Below are 25,794 nucleotides of genomic sequence, written 5' to 3'. Positions count from 1 at the left end.
AATCACATTTTCGACACACAGGGAACAGGTCATGTTTATGTGAGAGGCAATCATATCATAGGATGAATTGGCAAGTATTTAAATCACACAAAGTGAGACTTCAAAGTTTTTATTTTCTTTGATAGGTTTAGCATGGAGTAATGATTTAGTTCTTCCTACCATAGAACACACATAGAATAATTTTTAATATATTTACCCTCTGTCTGAATGGAGCTTCCGCTAATTATTTTTGTCCTTAATTGGGTGTGGGAAAACATTATTTGAGGGGCAAATGGAATTTCCTCCAGAAAGCAAAGTTTCTAGGATTTCAAATGGACATAGGATGAGTCTAAACAGCTTGCCTGAGGAGATTTTAGGGGATATTTTGGGATATATATCACACATTTACTACACCATACTATTTCATACTTTTTAATTATTTTAGGGTATTAAGAGAAAAGGCACAAGTATAGATATTAAGTATAATCTTAATGGGATGGGCAATATCTGACTTATGTTTTTTTCCAGGAAAAGAGGCCCCTCTGAGTTCACGTATACTTACTAATAATTATTTTTTTTAAAGATTTTATTTATTTATTTTGAGAGAGAGAGGGAGAGAGCACAAACGAGGGGGAGGGGCAAAGGGAGAGGGAGAAGCAGGCTCCCCGCTGAGCAGGGAGCCAGATGCGGGGCTCGATCCCAGGACCCTGGGATCATGACCTGAGCTGAAGGCAGAAGCTTAACCGACTGAGCCACCCAGGCGCCGCAAATCATTATTATCGGTATTATTGCAAAGTCTTGTGCTAGACTCTAGATGGTGGGATTTAAGTTGGGTCTTTTAACCTTTGTAAGGTAGAAATAAAATAAAGTTAGAATAAAAGGCATTCTCTACCATTGAAAACCCATGGGCGAAGCAGAGAAGGCAGGAGAGCACAGAGCCTTTATGATGCCCTTTTCCTTCTCCTCATGGTCATCCTTCTCATTACACCACGTATATCAGCATCCTGCTCGTCGTCAGGAACATTTCTGTGCTCAGCATTGTACAGAGACTTGCTCTGACTAGTGCTGCTTCAGTTAGCCTGAGGCTTGCACCGGCTGTGGAATTTCCTCCCAGGGCACAGCCAGTGAATGGTGAAGCCAGGATTCCACCCTGGGGATGTCTGATTCCCACCTGAGCATTTTATTTTATTGCCTCTCCATGGGCAGTATTTTGGGGAAAAGCATCAGACAAAAGCCAAAAGAGTTTATTTTCCACGTGCACAGAGAAGGGACACTAAGGGTTTTGAAAACGGAGCCCCGCAGTCAAGGTTCTGTTAAGGCAATATTAACTTAGCAACAGCACAGAGATTAAGTGTGCTAAGGTTATAAATCATTTGGAAAATGGCTCCAAGCTATAAACTTCGTGGGTTTCTCTCAGTTAGGATACACCTATAGTTTTATTACTGCTAATGTAATTCGGCTATCTTGGATCACACCAGCTTGTGTGCACAGTTGCGATCATCATATTAATAACGCCCAAAGTACAGTTCTCAGTGTCACACTTAGACATCTGCACCCAAAATGGCAGTACCACTGCCCTGAACCTCACGGTGAGTTTCTTGGAAAAGCCCTTTTCAACTTTAAATGCTAACCCGTTCTCCTAACCGGCTTCTCCTAACATTTTTATAGCCCTTTATCCCTTGATAATTTATGAAGTGTTTTAACATAGAAGATAGTATTTTTCATAGAAAAAAGAGACCTCAGTTTTCCTCCAAGCTGACTTTAATCTTAGATTCTCATCTATAAAAGTCGATTAGATGATCTCTGGGGCCCCTACACAGAAGAGACACTTTCCGTTGATAATGTAATTCATCACTGCCGTTATGTGAACACACTTCTTTCTTAAAATAGCTTTTCATGTGTAATGGAATTGCTCCACACATGCAATAATCTCTTTAATTACCATGAATGGCTTCCAGTTCAGCTTTCTACCTGCTCTTTAATCTTGAGCAAGTTATTAACCTCTCCAGAGCCTTAACTTCCTCATTTATTGTTTTCATCTTGACTCCGATTTCTGATGGTGCTTCCAACCTTAGCTGACTATGATTCACTCTCCCCTGACACAGAGTCACATCTGGAAATGACAGTTGTCATCGTGGTTTCACAAGAGAAAAAAAGCCGTAGAGGGTGGGAGCAAGTCACTTGCATTAATACAGGTTGAGGGGAACCTGTGGTTTTCTATTCTTAGTTTACATTCTTTCCACTACCCTAAGCTAACTTGGTGGGATATAAGATGGCATGGCTCTATAACAGAGTATGTTGCGATAGTTTCTGAATCTGCTCAATTCAGAATTATGTCTAATCTAGCTTAAAATCTTCTAAAAGTAGTATTGTTAATGAAATCATTATTTTGTTGAGCAAGTATTGCGCTTCCACAGTGGATTAGATGGTTGGGTGCTGTGGTAGGCAGATGGTGGTTCCAGTGCCATATTCTGTCTTCCCGTGGGTAATGTCTGCCATGGGAGTATGACCAATAAGTACAGCCTCCTATAATACGGACAGAGCCTCTATTGTGAGATTCAAGGACATTTATCTGTTTAAGAGTAAATTATCTTTATTTTATAGAGTTAATTACCTTTAATGACTTTCAAGTTGTTTCCTGCTCTCATGCCTGGTTAGAGAGACATATGGAATGATTTTGTTGCAGAGATAGCTGATTATCTCTTATGTTGTAGAAGTATACTATACCCCAGAGGGATACCCTGGTAGGAATCAAGCAGTACTTCATACACTCTAGTCGTTTATTCACATGATCTCTTTTTATGTAATAACCTTTAACCAGTTGGTATGTTGCCAACAATCTCTGAATGGTGATAAGATCTTGCAATTACCTTGGAGACTTTATTTTTGGGGTGTGTCACAGTAAACAAAGAAGGACATGGGACCAAAATTTTCTCTACTATAAAATCTTAATGAGTTCACGATTTCAAAATTACCTTCTGCATTAGAGAGTACAAAAAGAAGCCAGTGCAATTTCTTCAAGTTTGTTTTATTATCCGGGTATGAAAAAAGTAGGTTGGACCTCCAAAGTTCTCATCCAACTAGAGCCAGCTGGCCAAAACTAAGGTTATGGACATAACCTAAATCCTATATTTTGATTTTGTTTGGGGAAGTCAACTTTTTTGATGAACAATCACTAGTATTAATATGATATGCCATATACCTTTGAAACATATGCTGTTACAGGATTTGAGACTACAGAAAATATTTCCTGATATGACCATGTAACCACCTCGATCAAAAGCATGAGATTATAAAATTACCCGTTTAATCCCTTTGAACTTTAAGAAATCATCAACATTTTAGAGGATGATTTGGATAAGCTATCTTGTATTTAGTGTATTCTCAGAAAATAATATGGAACATGGCTAGATCTTAGCAATTTGGAATTTATTGAATCTTTGGAGAAGTGCTTTTGAACTGTGTATTTTAACGTTGGTGAATTTATCAATCATCAGTTTTAAAGCTATGAGGTAGTTGAGGTAGTTGTAGAAATGACTCACAAAATCACATCTAAATATATTGCAACAAAGCCATCAGTAACTACAGAATGTGAATGATAATGGAAAGAGTCTATAATTTCAAAGTTTGGGATCTGGAGCTAACGTTTTTGGAAATATGTGTCAGAGCCAGCCAGTAGTGGAGAGTCGGATTTCACAGGCGGAGGAATTTCTGTGGTGAGTTACTAATTGTGCTGTTGGGCATGTTCCGTTTCCTTGTTAACTTGTTTGGTCAGTTTGCCCCACTCGCCTTGCTATTTATAACCTATTGCCCCTCTCTCATTGTTCCCTCCTGCTGCTTTGAAACAGCAGTCTACACTTCCTCATTTACCAGTTGGTCCGCAACCCACGTTTCCTGACTTTTGCTCCCACCATTTCTTTGAATCTGTTCATCCTACGGCAGCAATGGCTTCTGCTAAATCCAGTGGACACTTTGTTCATTATCCACTCCATCCCTGTGCTGCAACTGACACTGTTGATTACTCCCTTTTATCTCAGCCTCACTCCTGCTCTGGCTTCCTGCTTTTCCTCCCTTTCAAGCCATTCTTTCTCATTCTTCTTTGCATGGTCTGCCCACCCCGTCAAGTTTTTTTTGTTTTGTTTTGTTTTTTTTAAGGATTCCACTTTTGATCATTGTCTTTTTATACATTCTTCCTGAGCAAACTTACCCTCACCCAAAGCTTCAACTACTCACCCACTGGTAAATCTCAGTTTTATAGTCTCGCTCAGAACTCTTACGGGAGATCTATGTCAGCATTTCAGACTGCCTCCCAGATATTTCTTGTATCATAAGAACCTCAAACTCAACAAGTCTAAAAATGGAACTCATCAACTTCACCCTCTCATTCCAAAATGATTTCTCCTCTTATTGTTCTTATAATGTTGAATGGAGCTACCCGTCATTCAGACCTCAAACTCCAAATCTAGAAATCATCCAGATGGCTTCTCCCAGAGGCTTTATGTTCAACTGGTCACCGGGCCTACTCTCTTCTACCTCCTGAGTGTCTCCTGAATCCTTCCCATGCTCTTTATCACCATGATACTGTCTCATTGTCCTGCACATGACACTTTCCCTCGAGTCACCATGCTTTTGCTTTGTATACATTGTTTCCTTTGCCTACAGTCCACTCTTGCTCTCTATCACTTTTCTTTGGAAAGCATCCAATATCATCTCATCTTTAAATATTCAACTCCAATGTTGCTTTTTTTATGATGTGTTCCTTGGTCTCTTCCTCCGTCCTTCCCCAGTCCCACCTCGCACCCCTGTAGAATTAGGCAAGCCTTTATCTCATATTTCCTATCACCTTGCAGACTTGCCTTGAGCATTTCCCACATTGCCTGTCCATTCATTTATCAACCTCACTCACTCACTTTGTCCTTATTAGAAGACCCAGAATTTACAGTCACTCAACAAATGTACACCTGTCCAACACAAAGCATACAGTCTCATGCAGTCATGTGGATAGAGATATAATTTTCTTTTTTTCACCTGTAGCTCAACCTGTGTTCATAGCCAAGCTTCTATTTCCACAGAAGGGTTAAAAATAAAATAATCTTGGGCGCCTTGGTGGCTCAGTTGGTTAAGCGACTGCCTTCGGCTCAGGTCATGATCCTGGAGTCTCAGGATCGAGTCCCGCATCGGGCTCCCTGCTCAGCAGGGAGTCTGCTTCTCCCTCTGACCCTCCTCCCTCTCATGCTCTCTGTCTCTCATTGTCTCTCTCGCAAATAAATAAAATCTTAAAAAAAAAAAAATTAAAAAAAAAAAAAATAATCTTGCCCTATTAAGGTGAACCTTGTTTATCATGAAAGCAAATCAAACTTATCACACCCATCCCCTTTTCCATCCCTCAGGTATAGGGGATGTGTGTATGTGATATTATGGCCTGAGGATAGGGGACCGGGTTGAGAATGGAAGTGAGTCTGGTTTGCATAGTTTAGCCCTCACTCCTCTCTAACATTCACTGAGGCCTTGCCGTTTCATTAATTCTTGAGCTTTGAGCTTTGAACTTTGGCCTCTGTCCCAAGACTTTTGCTGGAAAATATCCATGGCCTTACTTTGGTCTTTTGATATGCCCACCCTTTCTGGTTCTGTCAGCCATTATAGTAGCCTCTCTGGAATTCTGCCTTATTTTTCCCGTACCACATGCTGTTGTGGGGACACTGTACCCACATTGTACCAGTGCCCATCGGTCCGACTGCATGGACACTGCCCACTGTTGTTTCTAACTAATGTTCAGGGTCATGGATGAATATATGACAAATGTGTTGGAGGGGAATGTACTGAGCTCTTCTCAGAGATTCATTGCATCTGATCGAGTTTCCTAGTTCTCTTGTAATCCCCATACTTTTCTCTTCCTGGACCTGACCAACCAGTCTTATACCATTTCACAGTGTTGCCTACTGTGTGGTTCCTGCAATACACTTTAGTCCCTAAAGCCAAGACTCTTGATTCTTGATATGTAAAACCAATTTTCTGTAAATTGCTGCATTCTCACTCCTTCCCTCAGAAAACTTTACTCTCACAAAATCAAGGTTCTTTTAAATTAAACCTATGTTGGCTTTTGGAATTTTGTCTCTGCTATGACTTAAACTGTTTATTTTAGAACAAAAAACTAGGGGCACCTGGGTGGCTCAGTCGTTGGGCATCTGCCTTCAGCTCGGGTCATGGTCCTAGGGTCCTGGGATTGAGCCCCAGATCGGGCTCCCTGCTCGGCCAGGAGTCTGCTTCTCCTTCTCCCACTCCCCCTGCTTGTGTTCCCTCTCTCGCTGTGTCTCTCTCTGTCAAATAAATGAAATCTTTAAAAAAAAAAAAAAAGAACAAAAAACTGAGCAAAGTCTTCTTTGTTCTGGCTAAATTTGTCCTTATCTGAAAGTAATCCATTCCACTAGTTTTATAAGGAGAAAGCCTTGAGGCAACAAGAAAAGATAATGGGAAAAATAAACCTAATGTTAAATCTGTAAAATTTACCCTTCAACAAAAGTAGGGATGAATGGTATTTATTGTGCACTTGGTGTGTGCTGGGTGCTGGAGTATAAAGATGGAAACCAAATAGTCTTTGACCTCCAGGTGCTGTCAGATGGTGAGAGGCACAGACAGCTACACAGCTGGGAGTATGACGAGGTAGAAGGTAGGAAGGGCTGGAATGGAGACACAGACACATTACAATTAGAGAATAGATGAGGGACTAGGAAAGACAACTCCCAAGGTATTAGGATTTATGTTTTCATTCTCACAGTTTCACATTAGAATCATTAGGAAGAAGTTTTTAAAATATTGATGCATGTGTGATATGACCCCTGAAGATTCTGATTTTAAAGTTTTGGGATGGGACTTCAGGGTAAGTACTTTTTAGGCCCTACCCCAGGTCATTTTATTATACAGTTAACACTGAGAACCATTTCAATATGGGAAATGTCTAAAGGTGCAGGAAAATTCAGGGTTACATATCTGAAAAGAATAGTAGATCAGTTAAAAATAGTTGAGTCACCAATTTATGTGGCTGACAGAAATTATTTTTGATGAAATGTGACTATAAAACTTCTTTGATTTGCCAAATACTCTGAAGAGTATAGAGAACATAATTTTACCAACTCTCATTATTGCTATGAAAAGAATGCTCCAAAAGCTGTCACCTGGTCCCAGTAAGTGACATCACTACCAGCAGCCAAGCTAAAGGGGTCCAAGTCATTTCCACTTCTCCTTGTCCTCCAGTTTACATCCAAAGGACATTGTTGACCAATCCTGGAGGCTTTAACCTTCTAGCTATCCCTTGATTCCTCTCTTTTCCATAGCCACTGCTCTGCCCTAGTTCACATGCAATCCCTTCCTTTCTGGTCACCGAGCCTTCAGTGGCCATGCATACCCATTCCATTCATCTCCCATTCCTCAATCAGAGGTGTTTTTAAAAATACATGTATGTGTCATTGAATGGTATTGAGTTGGCTTGGCTTTGGACAACAACAAGATAGGATGTAAATAAACACCCATTCATCCAAAAACTAAAAAAAAAAGTCATGGTTTAAAGTTTAAAAATAGAAAAAGTTAGATTCCTGGAGGTATCTCACAAGTCAGTATGGTGTTTAAGTTATGCTTAGACTAGAGCCTCAGGCAGAGAGGATATCTGAATGAACTTTTATATTTTGTTAACTAGATCTAAGGGAAAAGTAAGCGCAGTAAAAATAAAGCCAGTAGAGACAAGGGAGAGCAAGGGGTCTGGCCACCCTTCTCCTTTTATAAAATTGTAGATGTATTTAGAATAAATAACTTAGCAAAGGACAAAAGAGTAACAAGGCTATGCTGAATTCTTTGCACATGTTATGAGTCAACATCACATGGGCTGGTCTGGGCGCTCCTTTAAACTCAGCTTCTGAAATCTTGCTTCCCTTCAAGGGCATCGTTGAGCATTGTTTTATTTCTCCTCTTATTTCCTGCCCCCAAATGAGGTTTGGCTGCACTTTGATGTTTTTACTTGTTAACTCTGACCACATGGTTTAAAGGAAATTTTAGAAACCTCTAGTCTATCCCCCAGTACGGTTGTTTCCATGAATATCACTCACTCACTATTATTTCTTGTTATTGGTGGTCCAAACAAATTGCCCATAACAGATTTGTCTTTACTCCCTTATTTACTTTTCCAGCTATCCAGAGTAATTTTGTTTTCCTTTAATAGTTTGTATATTGAGAGTTAATTATAATTTGACACACTCCAGCACAGGGTGTTCATGGGCAATATGTATATCAACAGATTTTGGCCAAAATTTAAGTGCATTTCAGTCTGAATTGAATGGATCCTTTCATATTGACAGGGGGCTTTATGTCCCTTCCCCCAAAGAAGTATAACACTTAGTGTTGAATTGTTAAATTCTTTAGAATCTTAGACGGTAAATAGTTGCCTCGGAAACCATGTTTGCTTTATCATTTTCAGTGTCTCATCTGCTTAAATCACCTTTACAAAAGAATTTTTATCTAAATCCCATCAAAGTATTATAAATAAAACAATTTAAATTATGAAAACTTTTTGTTGTAATAATAGTATGAACCTGTTACATCAATTTGGGCATTTTTTTAGCTCTGTGTAGCATTCTTGGGTTTTTTTAGCTCACTCTCTCCAAAAAACAGGGTAAGTTGAATTATAGGAACGTTTTTCAAGCACGGGGCCAATTGAGCACAGAGTTTCCTTGTGCACAGAGCAGAGAAGTGGTCTTGCCCAACTACCTCTGAATAGAGTAAGTGTTGGTAGTGCAGCTTATTAATAGTACTATACACATTTATTTAGCACAGTAGAGCTTTGTTAAAATGAGATGTCCTAACCACATCATCCATCCATGATAGAATTTAAATTGCTCAAATTTAATGAATTGCTAAAATTCTGTTTAAAATCTAAACAAATTTTCTGTTTAAAATCTAAAGCATGTTTTAACTGTGTTGCTGCTGTGATTGAATGAAATATATTTGCAGAAAAACTTAAGTCGCATTGAAAGAAAAGGGTTTTTTAAATAGAACTCCTTAAACAATTCTGGCTTTTGGCAATTTATAATTAAAGTCCATATTTTATTGTATTTCTTGTCTGAATTCACCACTAAAAATTAAGTCTAGGAAATAAGATGATATGTCACTTTTATAGAAATAGTAGCACAAAATTAAGTGAAAATAATAAAAGAGTAAGCATAACACAAAGCATTCATTTTCATGCCCAATAAGAAATTTTCTGTAACACTTTCTTTAGTGATTGGGTCATCTTTGAGTTAAAAAGGAAAATTTTACTTTTAACAGTTTTATTGTTTTCATGAGCATTTCCTGGATATGTTTCTTGCTATTTTAAAATTTTTTTATTGAAGTGTTGCTGACATACCATGTTATATTAGTCTCAGGTGTACAACATAGTGATTTGACAACTCTGTACACTACACAGCGTTCACCACGATAAGTGTAGGTACCCTCTGTCACCATACAATGTTACTGCAATATTATTGACTATATTCCCTATGCTGTGCTTTTCATTCCTGTGATTTATTTATAACTGGAAGTTTGTACCTCTGAATTCCCTTCACCTATTTCACCCATCCCTCTGCCCTCTGGCAACCACTAATTTGTTCTCTGTATTTATGGTAATATTTCTGGGTTTTGTGTGTTTTATTTTTTAGATTCCACATTTAAGTGAAATCTTATGATATTTGCCTTTTCATTTTGTTGATAGTTTCCTTTGCTGTGCAGAAGCTTTTTAGTTTGATGTAGTCCCAATTGTTCATTTTTGCTTTTTTTTCCCCTTGCCTGAAGAGACATATCCAGAAAAATGTTGCTAAGGCTGATGTCCAAGAGATTACCGCCTGTGATTTCCTTTAGGAATATAATGGTTTCAGGTCTTACATATAGGTCTTTGATCTATTTTGAGTGCAGTTTTGTGTATGGCGTAAGAAAGTAGTCCAGTTTTACTCTTTCGCATGCAGCTGTCCAGTTTTCCCAACACGTTGAAGAGACTGTCTTTTCCCCAATGCATATTCTTGCCCTTTTGTCATAGACTAATAGACTGTGTAAGCATGGGTTTATTTCTGGGCTCTCTGTTCTGTTCTATGTGTCTATTTTTGCACCTGCACCATGCTATTTTGATTACTGTAGCTTTGTAGTAAATCTTGAAATCATGGATTATGATACCTCCAGCTTTGTTCTTTTTGCTATTTTAAAAGTATAAACTGAGGTCTGTCAGTAATGGTGAAGAATATTTTCTACAACTGAATTTACCTGTGAGCTGATACTGCACATAAAAACTCCCAACCCAAGGTAATGTCATAGAAAATATTTGGGGATCCATGGAATACTGTAAAATTCTACATTAAATAATAATTATGTTAGTCAAATTATTATCTACATTTCTCTTCTAAACACATTTTACCAAGCTTCCATAATGCTCTACAGAAGCTAATAAAATTTAGTGTGATTTTATATAATCTCTTTGAAGTCGATGAGAGGTCACTTATATGGAGAACATAAACATCTGTTGGACAATTATATAAATGCTGAGGAAGTCAGTAGTGAAAGTTGCTAACAAGTGAGAAATCTAGAGATCTAATCTTCTGATCTGCTTCCTATATTTCGCTGTAATGTAAATATTAGAAGTTTGCTTTCTCAGACCCACTGAGAAAAGAATCAGTGGCAAAATCTCATGGAATAAGATAGGGAAGAAATCAGAGCCGAGAGCCCACGTGTATTTAGCAGAGTAGCGTGTTTTGCTGCACTGGGTAATTAGATGTTGCAGATTCTCTGCAAATGCCTGCCAGTTGCACTGTGCTCAAGACCACCAGCAGGGATTCTCAGTTGAATGCTAGAATCATCTGGGGAGTGTTCAAAAAACAGGGCTGCCCAGAACATACCTGAGAGTCCCTAAGGGTAGTGCTCAGTTTTCTGTATTTTTAAAAATCACCTTCCTACGCCACCACCTGATGATCTTAATGCATGGTGATAGGCATTGACTAATCGTTGGGGACCATTCGTTTTCACTCTTTGTAATTGCTGACCTGGGCATAGTATTCAAATTGATTCCAAATGTGAGTCTCATATTCAGATGCCCAGATGTCGAAAAGAAATGAGAAACAACAGCGGTGCACCATTCTTTTAAAAACGGAAAAGAAATGCCCCTTGATAGATTCTAGAGTGAAAGGAGTTGCAAGGCATAGTCTTTTTTTATTTTACTTCTTATAAAGACTCGAATTGCAAAAATGTGTATTTTATTCTCGAAGAGGAATATGGAATAAGTGCATCAGGAACCTGGGGGTGGGGTGAGGGGTCAGAGAATCTCCCCCAGGTCTGTGTGATTCAAATTTGGGCCCCCAGGTCCTGGAAGAGAGCCCATTTTAGGCAATCGGTAAGCTATTTGTGAATAAAGAAATGACTCTGGGCTGGAAATGTTTTATCATCCGAGAAAAGAGCCATTCTGTCTGTGGATGCCTGGGTGCTCTTTTATTTTGCTGTTGTTAATTGATGTGCTCTTTTAAACATTGCAGACACAAGGTCCTATAGCTGGTAAGTTGCAGCCTGGGTCTGTCTCCTTCACACTTAACCACTGCGCTAACCACCTCTCCAAGACGGACTGCACACAGTTTGTGTGGAACTTGTTTTGAAAGCAAGTGTAGTGCAAATACATTATTAGCATTGGTTGTCTACATGTCAATCTCTCCTTGCTAGCTTTCTCTTATTCTTCTCTCTATCCCCAACGTCTAGCTCATCATAGGCACCTAATATATGTGACATTAAAAAAAAAAAAAAAGAAAAAAGCTATTAGATAAAAATTGAAGGCTCTCTTTCTACATATACATGCCTCTCTCCATCTGTTAAAACTGTATATCTTTAAAAATCTTTCTTTGCAAACACAGAAACAGCGCTTATGTTTCTGCTTCCACTTAAATGGAACTATACTATTCGTGGCTTTATTTTATTCTTGATGGTATACCTTGAATGATTTTCTGTGTTGGCATTTAAACACTCTTCTCAGGTTTTAGGCATTAAAGAACAGTCTGCAGTCTCCATATAACAACATTTACACAGCCATCGCCCTACTGATGGACATTTGTGGGGTTTTTGTTTTGTTTCTTTGTTTTTGTAAACCACGTTTGAATACCTCTGTAGCATAGAGTCCTAGAAATTGAATTTCCTGATCCTAAAAGCACATGTAATTTTTTGATACGATACCAAACTTCCCTCAGAAAAGGACTGTGTATCAGTTTATACAACCCAAATAGAATGTGATGATGCCCATTCCTACTCCCCCACCAAGACTAGGCACCATTAAATTTTTCTTTCTTTCATTAAAACCACATTTAATGGAGAAAATGATATTTTATTATTTAAATTTTATCTATATCTTCTGAACACTGTACCCAAGTCTAAAATATACAATATTTTAATCTAAATGGCAGCTAATATAATCTACTGATTTTAGAATATATCGAACTGTCATTCTATTTTTATTTTTATAAATCTCTATGTTAAAATACAACTTTGCTATTAAGTATCTGTTTTTTCTCGGTATCATAAATATATATAACTATTATCCTATTATAGAACATTTAATGTCTTCCCAATGCCTCACTAATATAATTATATAGCAATAAAAACCCTTGTACATATGGTTTCTTCCTAATCTTTATGAATAATTTATTAAAATGAATTCCAGGGACGCTTGGGTGGCTCAGTCGGTTAAGCGGCTGCCTTCGGCTCAGGTCATGATCCCGGGGTCCTGGGATCGAGCCCCACGTCCGGCTCCCTGCTCAGCGGAGAGCCTGCTTCTCCCTCTCCCTCTGCCTACTTGTGCTCTCTCTCTGTCAAATAAATAAATAAAATCTTTAAAAAAAAAAAAATGAATTCCAGATAGTATTATTACTGGGTCATATGTCTTAATTCTTTTTATGGCTTTTGATAAGATTCATTAAATTGCTTTACAAAAGCATTAGATCAATTTTTATAATCATCAAGAGCACATTACTGTAACAGATTCTTTATTACCTTTCCGAAATATGGTAAAATTATTATTTTAAATTTAGGTAACATACAAGTTTACTTTCGTAAATTGTAATTAGTGGATATACCCAAAGCATGGTGAGATACATACTTATATTTTCCATGTTTAAAAAATGTTTACTTTATGATGCTAACTGAAAACAACAGGATACAGAATGAGGTATAAGTATGTAAAATTATATATACCTCAACAATAGATAACTTTCATTTTTTTTTTAAATATCTTTTTGTTTTTTCCTAATACTAACAGTGAGTATTACAACAGGGCTAAATGCCCTCCATGTATTTCAGGGTCAAAAGATCTGTCCTTTTCTTTTAGGAAATTTACCAATGGTGTGGTTCCTCGTGCAACAAATACGAGCGTCTGAAGGCAAGCCAGGTTGCCATTGGCATTCGGGACAACGAAAGAAAAGGAAGATCTCAACTAATTGTGGTGGAAGAAGGAAGTGAGCCATCAGAGCTCAGAAGGGTATTGTGACTTGTGTTGTTTTTTAAAGGTTTATCACTGTAAGTGGGGTGTGTGTGTGTGTGTGTGTGTGTGTGTGTGTCTGTTAGTTTTAACAAATTCTCTAATACTGGGCCTAGACTAAGATTCGGTAAGAGGAAACATCAAGGTTATCTATGTCATGATATAGAGAAAATAGAAGGTCATGACTCTTTTCTTTCACCACTGGTATGACTCTGACTTCATCTTCTGTCGTGTAGGCGGACAGATGGGTAACACTTCGACATTGAATATAAGAATATATTTTGGAAGGCAAATAATAGTTTATTCATGTGGGATTCTGAATATATATTTTTTTAATGCCATGATATTCTTCAATTTTAGCATTCATTACTTTATTAAAAGGATGAAATAAAATCTTATTCCATGAGAACAAATATACCAATATTTTAAATATTTCAATCATTTTAAACTAAGAATTCTTGGTAAGACCCTTACGATTTTAGTATAGTTGTTAAATTAATTTGAAAATTATCTCCATGTCTCTTTATACCTTTGTTATTTACTTAACAATGATAGCAGCCTTGGACATTTAGTTGTGACCAGTTTTTCCCCTTTAAGAAAACTGCAGCGAGTGCCTCAGTGTATATATTTTATATTTTCCCTTAAGATTATGAGTCAAGGGTGTAATCATATTCAGGTGTCTTGATACATGTGGGTACATTGACTCCCGTATGTTCATTCCACAAAATTTATTGAACTCCTATGGTATATCAGGCCCTAAATGTTTGTACCAATGTTTATTCCCTCATGACTTCGCAGAACCCTGTCAAAATTTACTGTTGTAATAATACCATTCTGAATCTTCCTGCATTTAATAGTAGCAGGTGGTGTCTCTGTGAGTTTTCATTTCTTGGGATAGTACACATTTTCCTCAATGACTTTCGCTATCTGCACTCAAGTTTTTCTAACGACTGTCTCTTATAAACGTGTTTTTAATAATTTTGATTTAGAGTGATTTCATGCATTAGAGTTACTTGATGTAGTGATAGCCTCAATAGCCCAGTGATCAAAAATTATATGGGATAATTTTATTGTCATAATGTCTTTAAACTTTATTTTTTTTGATAACCACCAAACACAGACTTTCATGTTAGTGATGTTTTAGAAATGACTTTTATTCAGTGGGAAAATGTTCATGGTCAAATGCTAAGAGAAAAGGCAGGATATAAAATTTTATATACAATAATATCTTAATATATAAGTTTATATGTAGGAATATAGGTATATATTTGTATATACATATATATCTGGGAGGAAATAGGCTGAAATATTACAATATTACCAATATTGTCTTTGACTCTTGGGATATGGCTCCTTGTTATTTTTTTCTTTATTTGTCCTTGCATTTTCAAAATTTATTATAATAGATGTATATTCTTTTTATTATTATTTTTTATTTTTTCATGTGTTTTCCTTTTATAATCAGGAAAAAAAGGCCAACTAAAAAAAACAAAGTAAAATTAGGGATTAACTCAGTTTCCAATAGTCATAATAACATCACTAATAAATTACACTTTGAAAACTATTCAAAACAATTTCTTGAACTTTTAATATTCTTTCAAGGCCTCTGTTCTAGAGATATAATCACTGTTTAAGTCTTGCAGATTTCATATTTGGAAGTAAAAATCTGTAAATAAGATGTATTTCTAATTGATTGTACGTCTTGTTTCAATAACTATGCTTTGCTAAGAGTGGACCCAGGACTCGTCCTGGTGGAGTAGTGAAGGGGGTGCTCTGTTAACTATCAGACTAGCTTCTCCTCTGTCATCTTGGGTCCCAAATAAGTCCCTTAACCTCTGTTGTCTCTGGTTCCTCATTTGTAAAGTGCAGGGTTAGACAGAGTGGCTTCTATGGTCCCTTTAGTTTCCAATGATCTGTGATCCCACCTTGTCTCTTAAGCAGTTTCTGTGTTTAATTACCAAATCGTCTGAACTCTGTACCAGGAAGTGAAGCCACAGGCTGAGGGCCTAAACTGTGTGTGTATACGTTTGCTTGCTTATTGGATTTCATTTAGAGTTTTGAGGGGAAAAAAGGTTAAGCAGTAAATTAATACATTAATTAATACATTACACTGTGAAAGTTAAAAAGAAAATGCAAACCTGAGTAAAAATATAACTTCAATTTTAAAATATTAGTGATAGGGATAAGGGACATAATCCTTAATGTAAAATGTGATGTTTATGTGTTAGGGGATTTTCATTTTTTGTTTTTTAAAACATTCGAGAAAACACCTACCGTGCTTTCTTTTCAGTGCATTCAATGTATACTGTATTATATTTGACAGCTCTCATTTACACAATGAATTTTCATTTTTCTTTCTTTTAAAAAGCATTTGTTGGGCTCTTTGTTTTCACAAATGTTGTTTTGTAGCCTGATTAAATAATTGTTTAAATAGTTGTTTGATGAATTAATTATGCACCTATAATAAACTAGTTTGACTTTCTAGGCTTAGTATTGTACCCATAGTGATAAAATTCAAAGAGGTCATGAACTTGTTTGGGAAAAAATTACTTTATTTTCACTAACCTCTTAATTAAAATTTTCTCCAGTTATGAATATATTTGACAAACCAGTAGCATGAGCAGCATCTGTGACTTTTCAGATCACATTATAGTTATTGTAGATAACTTTAAAATATTATTTGTGTTCATCACTTCTTGGTAATTATGATAGCTATTAGACCTGCTGTTCAATAATATTTTATAATGAGTAAATGAAGAAGCTCATATATTACTTTATCACATTTAGAAAATACATTTTTATAGCTATATTCCAATATAATAGGTTTCCATTATAATACTTTGTATCTTATTTTATGCATTTAGAAAGTATTTTTCTTAGAAGGGGCCCATAGGCTTCGGAAGTTATCCCAAGTGGTTAATATTACACGCACACAAAAGGTTTCTTTGTTGAAGACAATGGAATGTCATTTCTTTTTCTGAGACTCTAATGGAACTATTGATATTGCTAGAGAAGGATTCCAAAAATCTAAAACTCTCTCAAAATATCTTTTAAAACTGTCCTTTTAAGTGATTCATTTTTAATAAGACTCTTTTAAAGTTATTTATCTTCAAAAACTTTGAAAGTTTCTATATGAAGGTAAGTAATAACTTAAAATCAAGGACTTGCTGTAACTAAATTGATGTAACTAACTAATAGCTTAAAATATTAACTAATAACTTAGTTGATGTAACTAATAGCTTAAAATCAAGGACTTCATGTAACTAAACCAGGTACATGATGCTATTATCATTACTCCATATTTGCTGCGGAATATTCAGAGTGTGTCTTTCTAACACATCAAAGTGCTCAACACTATAAATAGTGAAAAGTACTTTTTCTGAGACTTTTTTTTTTTTTAAGAATTCATCTTTATTTCTAGGTATTTCAGCTATCTGTTCATGCTATTATAGTCCTACCATTTTAACATGGCTTATCTCTAGGATGATCATAAATTTATCCTTCAAACCAAAGCACTTTGGAGAGTAATAGGGGGGCACTAACCAGACAGGATTAGGAGACAACATGTATTAACAAGACTGTCTGGGGAAATAGGGTGTATGTTCAGCCTCTTACCTGTATCGTGAGCACTTTTAAAAACTCATATGCCTAAATATGAAAATTATCCTGTACATGGAACTAACTAAGGCCTGTAACCAAAGTCACATTTTACCCTGTGCGTGTTTTTTCTTCACTGTAAACGTATTTACCAGGAAAAGCTGCACATAAATTATGTAAAGCTTTTTTCTTACTCTTTCTTCTTTTCTTATTTAAAATAAACAATCTGTGAATGTGAAGGAACCTTAAATATGTCACTAACCCTAAGGTTCCAGACTTTCTTCATTGGTCCTATTCATCCTCTAAACATTAGGAGGGAAGCTAAAAAAGTGCCCTGAGGAAAAATTGCTAAAGTCAATAATTTATCTGTTTTATAGACTTTCAGTTTTTAAAAAAGAACATCTGGAGGATATCAACAAGAGAATGCAGAAGGGGCAAGTTTTTTGAAGTGATACCAAAAATCAAGTAATTTTTCTAATCCAGAAAGACTCTTTTCAATATAATTTAATGAACTTATGAAGTCTACAATAATTGTAAATGCTAGTGGCGGAATACTGGCAGTAAAAATATAGGGAGATTGTAAGCAACTGCTATATTGCTGAATTGTTAGCGTTTCTCACTTTTATAAAAACATGAAGGCCCCCTGGAAAGTCATGCACAATCATTGTTTTGGATTCTGGACAAAAAGAAAGGAAATTGGAAGGAAAGTTGGAATATCATGTTACATCTCAGTTAATAAGTGTTTATTGAGCACTGGGTTCGTTCCCAACGAAGCTCAGAAACTGCTTATTTTATCATCTGATTGAGATAAGCAGACACTAGATCAAGACAGAGTCAGAAAGTGGGAGCAGATGGTGAGGATCCGCAAACACCAGAAAGCATAGCTGGGTACCACCATTATTGAAAGGTTTCTCACGATAAAATTCATGTATTTTAGACTGTATGATAATAGCATATAGGCTAGATTAGCCCCCAAAGGATCTCTCAATATAGGACTTGTATTCATCTTATTATAAGTCATAATTGACAGCTTGAAAATAAAATAATCCTTTCAGTCATTCTCTTGGCAAGTTGATTGGATATGTACGACGTGCCCATCTGGATATCTTGTAAGTAAAATCTAGAGTTGAATAGTGCAGATATTTTTTAAATTATTCTTTGAGATGTCTATTTAGGCTACGAGTAAAATCTTAGTCATATTTTCCCAAAGTATTTTGCCAAATAAAATTTATATGTTGGAGCACCTGGGTGGCTCAGTGGGTTAAACGTCTGCCTTCAGCTCAGGTCGTGATCCCAGGGTTCTGGGATGGAGCCCATATCAGGCTCCCTGCTAAGCGGGGGAGCCTGCTTCTCCTTCTCCCTCTGCCCCTCCCCCTGCTTGTGCTCTCTTTTTCTCTCTCTCCCTCAAATAAATAATAAATAAAAATCCTTAATAAAAAAATAAATAAAATAAAATTTATATGTTATCATTGCCGTGCTAAGTTCCTTGAGGGAAGGAAGTAGAAGTACACTGCCTTTATGTCTATGCCACCTTTACAGCTCTCATTGCTCATTCATATTTGGATAATTGATGCAATTAACTGTGAACTATAGGGTACCAGAAACCCATTATATTTGTTTTTCTGTTTTCTAGAGGATAGTAGGACCTCGTAAAAAATCTTTACTATTTTTTAGATAATAGTGTTGGTGAAGATTTAAAAAAAAGCCACACTATTGATGGTTTTAAAATCAACTGTATTTATATAAGAGCAGTTGGTATTTAGATAAGGACAATTCATATATTTTGCTAGTCTTCTGTCTGCAGGCAGATAGTTACAACTAACCTTTTGGAAAGTCGTAACTGAATCTTGGGCTTGTTTATATTTACTGCAATACTTTCCCACGGATTAGGCTGCATGTACTTCAGGTGAAAGCATGCAGCACAGTAAGAAATAAGTAACTGGGTCTAAAACTTTTCATTCTGTGATAAAAGGCATGTTCCTCGGAGCTGTAGTTGGATAGTCTTATCTGTAGAATCCTTCCTCCCAGGTCAGGTAACCTCCCCATTTCGTGTCCAGCAACCACAAAAACCCACTTCTCTCACTGCTTAGCACACAACACTGCTGTCCACTGGCCTTGACCATTTTGCTTGGCTGTTCCCCACAGCCCTGGTGCTGCCCCTTCTCATCACTAGATTAAAAGTGAACATGCCCTGTGAACTCCAGGGAACTACACAAGTATAGAGCTTTATTTTTGAAATCACCTAATATATTTGTCTTACTCTTCCCCCAACATCAAAAGGCTGTGCACATTACTAATGCTTCCCAAGTTCTAATGCAATTTAAATTTACAGAAAAGTCAAACCAGAAGTGATTTTGAACATTAAATAACCTAAGCATTGGAATATTCATACCTCAACATGTAAAGTAAGATTAAGAAAGAAAAAAATTGGAATTTGGAAATTTAGAATTCTGTCAACATTCCTTAAAGTTTCTTTCTGGAAATGTTTGTTTAATAGCATAATCTTGGGTATTTGGATTTACATGAGATTGCATTTTAATCTTTTAACTTAAATATTATTGTATACCTAAATCAAGCATGATCATTTTGAACATGATTCTATAGAGAGTAGGAGAAACTATTTTCTGGGGATGATCTTTGATTAGATAAATCAATCCCCATTTATCTTTGTAGAATATCAAATGAATCTTGGAAGTCCAAAAATAGAAATGGGGAGCTGTTTTGAAAATCCCCCTCATGACCATTTTGGAACAATGAGTATACAGTATTTTTTTAAAGGGTCTAAAAATTTATGGAAAAGTAATACAAGAATAAAAATCACATTGCCTTTTAGCATCTGGGAACAAACATGGGTATTTTGAGCTCCTTATACGTAAGACCTAATGTTGTTTTGTAGGTTTGTAATAGCCACACACACACACACACACATACAAATCACTCAGTAAACTATTTTCTGTTGCCTTCTTATTGATTTCATTGTTAGTCACAACTCTGTACTTTGTAAGGGCAGAAATTTGAGTAGCTTGAGATATTAATTTGGTCAATAGACACAGTAAACACTTTGACACTAAGAGACAAAGATTTTGTTGGAGAAAACACTTCTCCTGTGTGCTGTCCAAGCAGCTTTAGCTTCCTTGTTTATCCCTCCTTTATTTTCCAGGGTCTTTTTGTAAATTCTTGGGAAATTGAACAATGTCTTAAATATTTTGTAATTTCCCATTCTTGGAGCATGGTGTCTGGTACATAGGTGCTCATTAGTATTTGTTGTCTGAAATAACATTATTATGAGAGCCATGTAGAAAGAGGAGGTCCATTTATGGGCTTACCCATTCAAAGATTTTTAAGTTAAAAGGTTTCAAAATATTTGCCACTCTCTCTACTTTAGTCCTGCCTAGAGAGAAAGTATCAGAGGACCAGAAAATAGAAATCTTTCCTTTTCTTCTATTGCATTATAATTAAATCATTTTCTCCATTTTGCTTTACAGCCATGATACTTAGCACATACTGAAAATCCAAAAAATTATAGTGACAAGTAGCACGTGCTGCAGGGTTATAATGCTTTCAAGAACACTGGTTGCTATAGCTCTCTCGCTCTCTCTCTTTTTTTTTTTTAGTATAGCTAATTTTATCTACCATTTACTGATAGTTCACTATGTCCCAGGCACTATTCACGGCACCATTCATTGTTGTCATTTATTTTAATGAATCTTTTATTTGGATTTCTAGTATTTAATTCAGGTACTCATTTTGTTCCTTGCCAGTTCATCCAGCGGGGAAAGTTGAAATATTCTCTTTTTTTAAGATTTATTTATTTATTTGAGCGAGCGAGAGAGAAAGAGAGAGAGAGAGAGAGAGAGAGAGAGAGCCCTCACGCATGCGTGCATGAGTTGGGGGAGGGGCAGAGGGAGAATCTCAAGCTAACTCCTCACTGAGCGTGGAGCCTGATACCAGGACCCTGAGATCGGGACCCGAGCCAAAACCCAATAATTGGATGCTCAACTGTCTGAGCCACCCAGGCGCCCCAGGAAGTTGAAATATTCTGAACAAAGATAAGAAAGATAGTAACAGTATAGTTAACCATATGCTGCAATATAATATTTCAAATAATTTACCACTTTATCACACCAAAGTTCAATTTGAAGACTTGCGACCTTACTGATCAGGTGTCACTTTTATTTAATGAACCCAAATTGATACCACTTGGCAGTCATTTCTAAATGAGGCAATTTTTCCTTTAGTTTGTGGCTCAAGTGAGGGAATAGTGTGATAAGACCTGTAAATAAGATAGTACAATTCTAGGACAGATGGACTATATAGAAGAATAGATCTTTGTCCCCACAAGGTCCATATTGGAATTAACTAAATCAATTATTAAGCTAGAATATTAGATATTAACTATTTAATATTTATAAATTTAATTTAAATATTAAACTAGAATGGCAGGTTTCATTTTAATTTTATATTATTCCTCATGTTTGTTATAATATTAGTGATACTATGTAATAAAAAAATTAACAGTAAGAGTATATTTTCTTTCAGCAATTTTAGGACAATTTCATCTTATCCCAATATATGTATGTGCATATGTATACACATATATGTAATCTGTCTAAATATGCATATACATATTTATCCATAAAAAGGGATTTTAAAGTGACTTTGTCAGGAAAGCATGGTTTGTTCAGGTAAATACAGTATATTTTCAGGGGAAAGCAAGAGGCAATCCTCAGTTCTGGGTATAACACTCTACTAATCAGGAAAAAAGTACTAACATACTGTTAAAAAATATTAAAATATTTTAAGTACCTGCACGCAAACAAACAAGAGCCATGCAAATATACAGGGAAATGAAGTCCTCTGCCATGCCTAGTGGATAAATTAAATATCAATGCTCAATTTCAATGAATGCTGGCAACTAAAAAGCAAACCCAAACTGAATATAGATTTTAATGAAGTCTGACAGAGTGCATGTGGACAAGACTAATAGGTTAATCAAAAACCATCTCAAAGCAAGCAGCAGATGCACTATAGTTAAGTGTCAGTTGCTGTGGTATTTATTCCCTGTCGTGGAGCTCTGTTGCTATGTGATGACTTAATTTCTCTCATCTTGCTGTTCTGCAGGGGTAAAGGCAAGTGGCTCGCTGGCAGGCTGAATTTTCTGTGTGTTCCTTAATCTCTCTAGTTGCGCTTTCCTTATATCATACAAGTACTTCTTATCATTAACCCAGAAATTCCATCATCTAAGAAAAAATCTGTGATAGTTTTTTTTTTTGCTGTAGAGGAGATAACAGCAGCCACCATCATGGCAAACATCCAGTGCCTGCCGTGTGACTGGCATTCTTCTATGGGCTTTACAAGAATGAGCTCATTTTGTTCTTACCACAACCCCAGGAAGTGGATACGTCTGTTACCCCCTGTCTTGGCTTGTGTTCCTCCAAAAGCCAACTCTATACAAGGACTTGGGGGCAGGCGGTTATTTGGAAGATGGTCCTGGAAGCAGCAAGTAGGAGTAAAGTGAGGCAATACTTTATAAATAAGTAGTTTACAGCTATGGGGCACTGGGGTTTAGTCCCAGAGGAACCCTATGAAAACTGTATGGAACACCCTTCAGAGTCAGCCCACAAGTGGTTGAGGTTGCTACAGGATTTAGCCAATAATTTCCCATCCTTCATTAGTTGAAGGTTGCTCCTTGGGTGTTAACTCCCCAGAATTCCAGCCTTCCTTGTGTGTGGATACAGTACAGCTCGGTGGCCAGATAATGCCATCAGACAAAGAGCAAGAGGCTTTGACCTTTAAGAAATTATCTATAGATGACCTCTCAGGTAGACCAGGGTGGGATGGGCAGAGCACCAAATGGGATCTCTATACCCTTACTTTATGGTTAAAGAAGTAAGACATGGAGAGCCTGCCTAACTTGCCCAAGGGAGAGTGGGAATGGGAGAGTGGCAACTCACCAGGCAGTCTTCATTACAGAGCAACCATCTTGAACATACAGAGAGATGGGAATCCCATCTGCTGGGAAGTTATTTTAGAACTTCCAAAATCATGCCACATGCTTCTGACAATCATACCTATTTTATGTATTCCATATCATAATACCTTTAGTAGTATATGTTTGTACTCAGTAGCTTGGCTTGTCCCTTTGTTTCATATCTCTTAGTGTCAGCATAAAATCTTTCGTCCTTACTATGGAAGGTAATACAGGGTAATTGGGGCAGACATTTTCTTGGAAGGAAAATACATTTTTTAATGTGAGTATAAAAAGTATGGAAATATTTTTCAAGCACCTCAGAGTATATGAAAGCCTTTTTGAGTTTGCTTGGTTAAATTTTGGTATGGGGAAATTTTCTGAATTATGTCGATGGAGAGGAAGTTTTCACAACTCTCTTACCATAAAACTTGGCTTAATCCAGTTAAAGGGAATATATAAATCAGGTTTATTTACCTCTCTCTAAAGGGATAGAAGGAGATAAAAAGAAATAAATTTGTGTAAATACGTGCATATGTGTATGTGGTGATAAGGGACAATGAGAAAATACTCCTAGAGGTTTGTTTAGCTCATGTTCTCACAGTAGGGGTGCTCTGTGTAGGTCTTTGTCTTCTTGTTGCCTCAGAAGAAGAATCTGTAGAAGAAAGCCAGTTTCTTCTTCTCCATTCCTCCCCTCACCCAACCAATAGTAGTTTTCCCTCTGGTAATCTCCAAAGTTGGTGAAAATAGGCAGTAAGTGATGAGGGGAGAAGCCTAAAGGCATTATGATAGAGAGCCAACCTTGAGAGAAGGGTGATCCTCTCTGGATAAGATACACTTTTTATACATCTCTGAATTTGAGAATCCCTGCAGGCTATTTTCATGTATTTAGGATTGAAAACAAATGGAATGTGTCCTTCCACTTCTATCGCTTGTCCATGAGTGTAATAGCTGGTGGATCATGTCAGACTTCCTCACTAAATTTGGAAGCAACCTCAGAATGTTTCCCTGTAGGCTGCTCTAGCAACCTCCAGCATTTAGCAAGGATAGGCAAAATCTATTTAGCATCCCTGCACTGAAAGTCAGCTCACTGAGGACAGGGGCCACGGCTAACTTATTAATCATTATAGCCCCAGGTCTTTCCTATGGTGCTGATATAGCACAGGCACTCCATACGTCAACCTTACTGATAAATAAACTGTAACTGATGTGTGCTGACTCACCAAGATAAGGTCATGTGTACAGGACTAAATGGGGAGATATGATTGAAACACATGGGAAGACCAGAGAATCTGCTTTATAACCAAGGACTAATGTCATCCTACATACCTCAATTGTGGAGAAACTTCAAAGAAGAGAAGAGAGTACTTCCTTTTCAGCATTATTATGCCCTTGCTGATACACGGGAGACTATTCTTCAGGTTTTGCTTGAAGAGGGATATTTAGATCTGTCTTCAACTTGTAGTTTTAAATCTAAAATATAAGACCTTAAGGGTACATGGTCAAGACATAGAGACTACTTAGTGGCATCATTAGATCGAGATGTAAACAAGTAATAAGTGAATAAGTAAATATAAGTCCACAGGGAGGTGTGTGGCAAGAAGTTCAGTGGTAAAATCATCATGCAAAGAATCAGAGTGGTGACTGGCAAGGTCATACCAAAGAGAGAGAATGACCCTTTGAGCAAGGCAGGTTTCATTCAGTGTATATAAGGGTGGAAAAAGGATGAGACCTGACTTTTGTGGAGTTCTCACGATGTGCCAGGGATAGTGACAGTCACTTCACATACATTATTTCACTTAATCATCCTGATGATTGTGAATGGCATTAATTATTAGACCATTTTAAGTGTGGAAACAAAGTCACAGAGTCACCCAGTAGTGGGTCCATCCAGCTCAGAGTGCCAGATTCTACCAAATGAGGATTGTCAAGAAGAAAGGTGTGATGGTCATTGTGAAACATACTAATTAGAAACTCCAGAGGCAAACAATGGGAGTGACTATTCAAGCACTAATCAGGTAGAAATGTCCAAACGAGTTTGCGGTCTTACCAAAAAAAAAAAAAAAAAAAATGATTTCCAGAAAGAGCAGATGGGCTAAAGTCTTTACCTAAGATTTGCTGTGGGGTAGCCTCCAGACTGCCAGGCCATTACCATTTGTCCAGGGAAGGGTTCCCTGAGAAGCTATTTTAACATCAGAAATGCTTGGCAGACCTGTCTTGATGGTTGAGATGGATGAACCAGGTTAACAAAGTTGATGCCACTAAAAACTTGAATATATCACAGAACCAGGCCCAGAGGGCTTTGAAAATACACCGTACCAGGGCTTCAATCAGAATTTTGGGCTCACATTCAGACTTTAGTAGTCATTATCATAACTCCCCAGATGGTTCTAATATGTAGCCAGTTAAGATAACTGCTCTGATTTAGTAAGTTGGCATTCTGGCTTATGTATTTTAATAATTTGTGAGTTAGCTTTTTCCATGTTATAGTATCTTGTAAGTTAGCTTTCCATTGTATAGTAACTTGTCAATTTGCTCTCCATATTATAATCACTTAGGAGTTGACTTTCTTGTGAGTTGGACCCTCTAAATCTAATCTCTAATATGGTGATGTTACTGTCACACTGAGGATCAGACCTGCATCATGGTGAGTTTTCCAAGGTCATGGCATTCCCTGAGTCCTCTAGAGCTACACTGTCAAATACAGCATTGTCAGACACAGATGGGTATT

General features: G+C 36.9%; 1 protein-coding gene across 1 annotated transcript in view; it reads left to right on the top strand.

The window, feature by feature from the left end:
• SCIN (scinderin) overlaps positions 1–25,794 on the top strand; it is a 77,322-nt gene that overhangs the window by 12,847 nt on the left and 38,681 nt on the right. The window contains exon 4 of the mRNA XM_032402028.1: positions 13,349–13,498. Coding sequence (XP_032257919.1) covers positions 13,349–13,498 — 150 coding nt within the window. The remainder of the gene's footprint in view (positions 1–13,348; positions 13,499–25,794) is intronic.

The sequence above is a fragment of the Phoca vitulina genome, unplaced genomic scaffold, assembly GCF_004348235.1.
Source record: "Phoca vitulina isolate PV1807 unplaced genomic scaffold, GSC_HSeal_1.0 scaffold4, whole genome shotgun sequence".
Classification (NCBI taxonomy): domain Eukaryota; kingdom Metazoa; phylum Chordata; class Mammalia; order Carnivora; family Phocidae; genus Phoca; species Phoca vitulina.
The sequence above is the reverse complement of the archived record's forward strand: the minus strand, read 5'-3'. Positions and strand labels throughout refer to the sequence as shown.